This window comes from Microtus pennsylvanicus, chromosome 1 (genome assembly GCF_037038515.1).
Source record: "Microtus pennsylvanicus isolate mMicPen1 chromosome 1, mMicPen1.hap1, whole genome shotgun sequence".
NCBI classification, from domain to species: domain Eukaryota; kingdom Metazoa; phylum Chordata; class Mammalia; order Rodentia; family Cricetidae; genus Microtus; species Microtus pennsylvanicus.
The window spans coordinates 145,008,947-145,014,655 of record NC_134579.1 but is presented as its reverse complement, the minus strand read 5'-3'; the positions used below and the strand labels follow the sequence as shown (position 1 = coordinate 145,014,655).

Below are 5,709 nucleotides of genomic sequence, written 5' to 3'. Positions count from 1 at the left end.
CGGTCTTTGGAGGCCTGACAGGATGGGGCTAAAGCTGCGTGTTGTTCCCAATTCCTTTGGTGAAGCAGCAGTACTAGTTGTTCCGGAAGGAGCACAAAACCCTGCAAGGCAATGCCCTGAAGGGTGAAGAGGGATAGAGCAGACAATCAGGTGAGTGGGAGGAGCAGACAATCAGGAGGTGGGCGGTCTCCAACTGGGTGGGCCCAAAGCAGAGGTGTATTAAAGCCAAACTCCTAGCGTAGATTTTCACCTGCGGAGCTGAAGTCGAGCGAAGTGCAGCCAGGAAGGAAGTAAATGATGGCGGAAGGGCCTGCGCCGCGTAAATCTGCTCCCACAGAAGGATGTTTGGATGTCAAGCAGTTAGGTATGTGATTCTTCTGGGCTTCAAGTTTCAAATATATCTTCTGGGCTCCCAGAAGAGGCCCAGTTGGTCTCTTTCAAAATGGGACCTGCCCGTAGAATTGGAATGCGGACTGAAATGGCGTGTGGGGAGCTGAAACAGGTACTTGATGCTTTGAGCTCTGAAAGGTACCGAGCCTGGCCAGCAACCTGGTACCTGTGTAGTGAGTTTCTTCCCAGTGCCTGCATCTTGTTTTTTGGTTTTCGGGGTTTTTTTTATTTGTTTGTTTGTTTGTTTGTTTGTTTGAACGGGTGAGTGTTCTTTGAGATGGTAACCGGAAGGAGATCTTGAACGCCCATAACTCTGGTCTTCCAACACCTGAGCACTGAGATTGCCGGCTCTGGCCACCACTTCCAGACAAGTTCTGTAATTTTGAGATATCGGTCTGCCCATCTCCGTGTGCTGGCTGCAGAAATCCAGATAGGCACGACGGTTGCCTGGGGCTGAAAAGTGGAGGGAGAGTCGGGTGGGACATTTCTCTGGACCCTGCAGCCTGGCTAGGTTCCACGGAGAGTTATTGGAGTCTCACTCAGAAAGGGAGGACTTGGGACTCAGACCCCCCCACACACACACTCTCTCTGGGATCAAGGTCTTGTGCTAAGCCACTGCCTTTTGTTTCTCACGACAGGGCTTCCCTGTGTAGCAGCCCTGGATGTCCTAGAACCATCTCTTGTCCACCAGGCTGGCCAGGAACGCACAGAGATCTGCCTGCCTCTACCTCTCAGATGCCGGGATTAAAGGCGAGTCACCATCACTGGGCTCACCTGGCAGTTTTAAAAAGTAAAGGTTGCGGGATGGTGGTGGCGCACGCCTTTAATCCCAGCGCTGGGGGGGTGGGGGCAGAGGCAGGTGGATCTCTGTGAGTTCAAGGCCAGCCTGGTCTACAAACGCTAGTTCCAGGACAGGCTCCAAAAGCTACAGAGAAACAACTGTCTCTCAAAATTAAAAATAGAGGCTGAGGGGGCTGGAGAGATGGCTCAGAGGTTAAGAGCACTGACTGCTCTTCCAGAGGTCCTGAGTTCAATTCCCAGCAACCACATGGTGGCCCACAACCATCAGTACTGAGATCTGGCGCCCTCCTTTGGCGTGCGGGCATATATCAAGGCAGAATGTTGTGTACATAATAAATCTTTAAAAAAAAAATAGAGGCTGAGCCTGAGTGGATGTGGCACATGCCTTTTATCACAGGAGCATAGGCAGGAGCATTTCTGGAGTGAGTTCCATACAGAAACCCTGTCCCCCCCCCCCCCCCAAAAAAAAAAGGGTTGAAGCAGAGAGCATGGTGGCACGCCTCTTTAGTGGGGTGGGAGAGCAGGAGAGGAAAGGCTGATAGTGGCCAGTGGTATTATATTATTAGAGCACCAAAGAGAGTCAGTCTTGTGCTAAAAACCTATAATCCCTGTGCTTGGAAAGTTCCAAGCTACTCTGGGCAACATGAGATAATCTCAAAGTAACAAAAAGAAAAAAACTGGTCACCCATGCGAGGACACATCAGCGGCTGTCCCTTGGACCTTGGTTGACTCTCAGTATTGGAAGAAACCCTTAATAGAAAGCAAGACCGCTTCAGGCTGGTCACCAGAGCCCTCCTGTTCAGGCACCTAGGGGAAACCCTGGAGGTTGCTGGATAATCCAGGCACCTGAGGGGTGGCAGCCTGACACTAGACTGGTCCCTGGCCATAGAGAAGAAATGAGAATGCACCCCTAGGCGTCTGGCTGGTTGAGACCCTGGGTGGTTCCCGTGCCTCCTGGGCTGCGGGCTTTAGAGGGCTAAACCAGGGCTCAGTTTCCCAGCTTTAAGCCTTCAGCAGCTGCAGTTCCTTGGTGAAGAACGTAACCCAGCAAGGTCGCACCCCAGTAGGGGGGGTGGGGGGAGATGCAATGGGAGTGGCCAAAGGTTGGGTGGCCTATCATGTGAGGGGGAGAGGCTTCTTAGTGGCTGCAGAAGGGCTGGCGGCAGGGTGGTAACTTCTAAAGTGCGCTACAGAAAAGATGGAAGCATCTCTGTGTTCCCAGTGTGAGTCTGAGCCCTCAGACTGTACGCAAAGATGGGATTCTGAGATTCTTTTGCAGAGCAGACCCGGCCTCATAGAAAGTGAGGCCTTTGCAGTGGAGTTGGGTTTTTTTTTGTGGGCTTTAAATTTGGTTGTTTACTTTGGCGGAGGGTGCTAATTGTTTTTTTGTTTGTTGGTTGCTTTTTTTTTTTTTCTTGTTTTCTCGAGACCAGGTTTCTCTGTAGCTTTGCCTGTCCTGGAACTAGCTCTTGTAGACCAGTCTGGCCTCAAACTCAGAGATCGCCTGCCTCTGCCTCCTTGAGTGCTGGGATTAAAGGTGTGCGCCACCACAGGCCATTGTTCGTTGGTTTTTCTTTGTAGTTTGGCTGTCCACGAACTCAGATCTGCCTTTTCCTGACACACCCCCACCACAACTCGCCCTCCCCTGCGCATGCCCGGAAAGCTGGGCTAAGTCAGAGGCACCAGGCAATAGTTAAATAGTTATTAACTGGGTGTCATGGAGGCCAGTCAGGCACCTGGGCAATGATCTTGAACTCGTTTCCAGGCAGGGTTTCTCTGTAGACCAGGCCAGCCACCCGCTCACCTCCCAAATGCAGGAATTACAAGCTTGTGCCACCACACTCAGAAACACAGCTTTTGTTATCTTGTTTTGTTTTGGTTTGTTTTTGAGACTCTTGGGCAACAGGATCAAACTCTCCTCCTGATTCAGTTCTGCAAATGTGGGGATTAAGGGAAGGACTCTCCACCCTACCCTTTTCAAAGATTCAGATCCCTATGCCCAGAAAGTTGAATTAGTGGATCTGGAAAGTGGGGAATTGCAGTGGGATCGTAGGTCTACCTCTCATTGGTGCAATGGCTCCTCAAGAAGAAAATCAGAGCCAGGGACTGTGAAAAGGTCATTTCTGTTTCCAGTTACTAATTTTATATATGGTTGTGCCAGGGGATGTGTAGGGGTCTGAGGATAACTTTCCTGAGTGAGTCCACCATGAGGTCCCTCAGGATCAAAACTGCCAACCTTGGCAACAAGGGCTGAGCCGTCACTCTCCGCCTGCCATGATAGGCTTTCTCTGATCAGATTTCTCCATTTTCTCTCAGCCTGTACTCTGAGTACCCTTGACCTGGAGTACAGTTGGAAACAGCTGGAAAAACACTTCAGGATGGAGCCACACCCAGACCTAGAAACTCAAAGGGTCCTGGCCACGAGACTCAACCTGACGGAGGAACAAGTTAAGGTCAGATTCCCCACCGACTTTCAGCACCTGGTGGTTCTCAGCCTGTGGGTTGCAACCTCTGTGGGGTCGAAGGACCCTTTCACACAGCTTGCATATCAGATGTTTACATTTCATTTGGGGCCGGGGTTGTTGTTTTGGTTTGGTTTGGTTTTGGTTTTTTTTTGAGACAGGGTTTCTCCGTAGCTTTAGAGCCAGGGTTTGTGCTTGTTTGTTTGTGTGTTGTTTGTTTGTCAAGACAGGGTTTCTCTGTAGCTTTGGAGCCTGTCCTGGAACTAGCAAGTGTAGACCAGGTTGTCCTCAAACTCACAGAGATCCTCCTGCCTCTGCCTCCCAAGTGCTGGGATTAAAGGCGCATGCCAGCCGGGCGATGGTGGCGCACGCCTTTAATCCCAGCATTCGGGAGGCAGAGGCAGGCGGATCTCTGTGAGTTCGAGACCAGCCTGGTCTACAGAGCTAGTTCCAGGACAGGCTCCAAAGCCACAGAGAAACCCTGTCTCGAAAAACCAAAAAAAAACCCAAAAAAAAAAAATCAAAAAAAAAAAAAAAAGGCGCATGCCAACACCGCTCAGCTTACATTTTGATTCTTAACAGTTATGAGCAAGCATAAAAGTTTTATGGCTGTGGATTACCACCACATAAATTAAATTGCTGAAGTGTTAAGAAGGTTGAGAACCACCCCAGCGCCCACACAGAGTAGGCTGGATCAGGACTTGTAGGTCGCTACCTTTTTAGGGTTGAAGGATGTTTTCACAGATTACAGTTCCATTCTTTTTTTTTTTTAGATTTATTTATTTATGTATGCTGCAGCTAGTTGAGGGCTCCAGATATGATAGATGGTTGTGAGTCACCATTTGGTTGTTGGGAATTGAACTCAGGACTTCTGAGCCATCTCTCCAGCCCATACATTTTAGTTCTTAACAGTAGCAAAATTACAGTGATGAGCAATCATTAACAATTTCATGGTTGTAGATCACCACAACATAGTAAACTGCTGAAGCATTAGGAAGCTTGAGAAACCACCCAGGGTACTCATACTCAGGTAGACTGGATCCCTAGTCGGTAGGTTCCGCCCTCAAGGCCCAGCAGTATTCCTCTGGTGGCCTCCCTCTGGGTCCTAAATAAGCAGCCTCACTTCCCCTGCAGCCCAAACCTGAGGGAATGGTGAGCACAAGGTGACCCTTTGTTTTTGTTTTGTTTTTCCTCCCTACAGACTTGGTTCACCCAGCGTTCCCTGGAGCCTGAGATGTGCATTCTCTCTGCTTGGCTACTATGGAAGCCTGTCCGCCACTGTAACCCTTATTCCTTTGCTTCCAGCAAAGCTGGGGGCTGCCGGTCACCAAGCAGGCCCATCAATTCCAGGGAGCGATTTAGACAGAATTTTCAGAGGTACCTGAAGCTCATGCAGTTGTACCACACCCGCAGAAGGCATTTAAGGCAAGGTTTGTACAAGTCACGGGAACCTCGCACAGTGAAGCCTCACATCAGCCTTGCATCCTGTCAAGGCAAGGAGTCTTCCCAAAACAGCCCCGGGCTCCCCGAAACTTTGGAAGCCTTGAAGAAGCTCAGGCTGTCTTCTGGGTACCCAAACACAGATGATTTATGAGAATGTCCTGCTTTGCCTTACCGCTCACTCTGGTATCTAGGGGTGACAGCCATTTGGGGGGTTCTTATTTTACACTGGATGTTTTGTTTCTGGCCTGAGACTTGTAGCTTTTACCGCCCAAGTGCCAGGCTGCACCATACGTGTTGTTACTTAGTTGTTTGGGTTTTTTTCTATTCCTATGGGATTTTTTTTTTGTGTGTGTAACAATCAGTTTCAATTGTTTTTATTTCTTCCAGGACATTTCATGCACCAGCTTGTCCTAGCAATGGCTTTTTGTTAGATGTTATTCAGCTTGCTTGTTGCTGGGCTGTTGGACTTTAATGTCTGCATTAGATTGATAATAAAAAATTAAAATGACAATGACTTTTCTCAATCGCATCTTCTTGCTTAGCCTAGTCTGGGTATTTTAATAGCCTGGAATGGATTGCGGATTGTGAGTGGATGTCTTGAGCAAGTGTTTTG

At 49.1% G+C, this 5,709-nt stretch overlaps 1 protein-coding gene across 1 annotated transcript; it reads left to right on the top strand.

Annotated features, from left to right (window-relative positions):
* Positions 1–297: 297 nt before the first annotated feature.
* LOC142855836 (homeobox protein Crxos-like) lies at positions 298–5,435 on the top strand. The gene is made up of 3 exons (XM_075982379.1): positions 298–364; positions 3,508–3,644; positions 4,855–5,435. The coding sequence occupies exons 1-3, from the start codon at positions 298–300 to the stop codon at positions 5,245–5,247; spliced, it is 597 nt and encodes a 198-aa protein (XP_075838494.1). The 3' UTR covers positions 5,248–5,435.
* The last annotated feature ends 274 nt before the right edge of the window (positions 5,436–5,709 follow it).

Excerpts from the sequence above, each read along its gene's own strand:
- LOC142855836 (XM_075982379.1), top strand. The coding sequence starts at position 298 with ATGGCGGAAGGGCCTGCGCCGCGTAAATCTGCTCCCACAGAAGGATGT. Across the intron at positions 365-3,507 it reads TTTGGATGTCAAGCAGTTAG|CCTGTACTCTGAGTACCCTT; the intron begins GTATGTGATTCT and ends ATTTTCTCTCAG. Across the intron at positions 3,645-4,854 it reads TGACGGAGGAACAAGTTAAG|ACTTGGTTCACCCAGCGTTC; the intron begins GTCAGATTCCCC and ends TCCTCCCTACAG.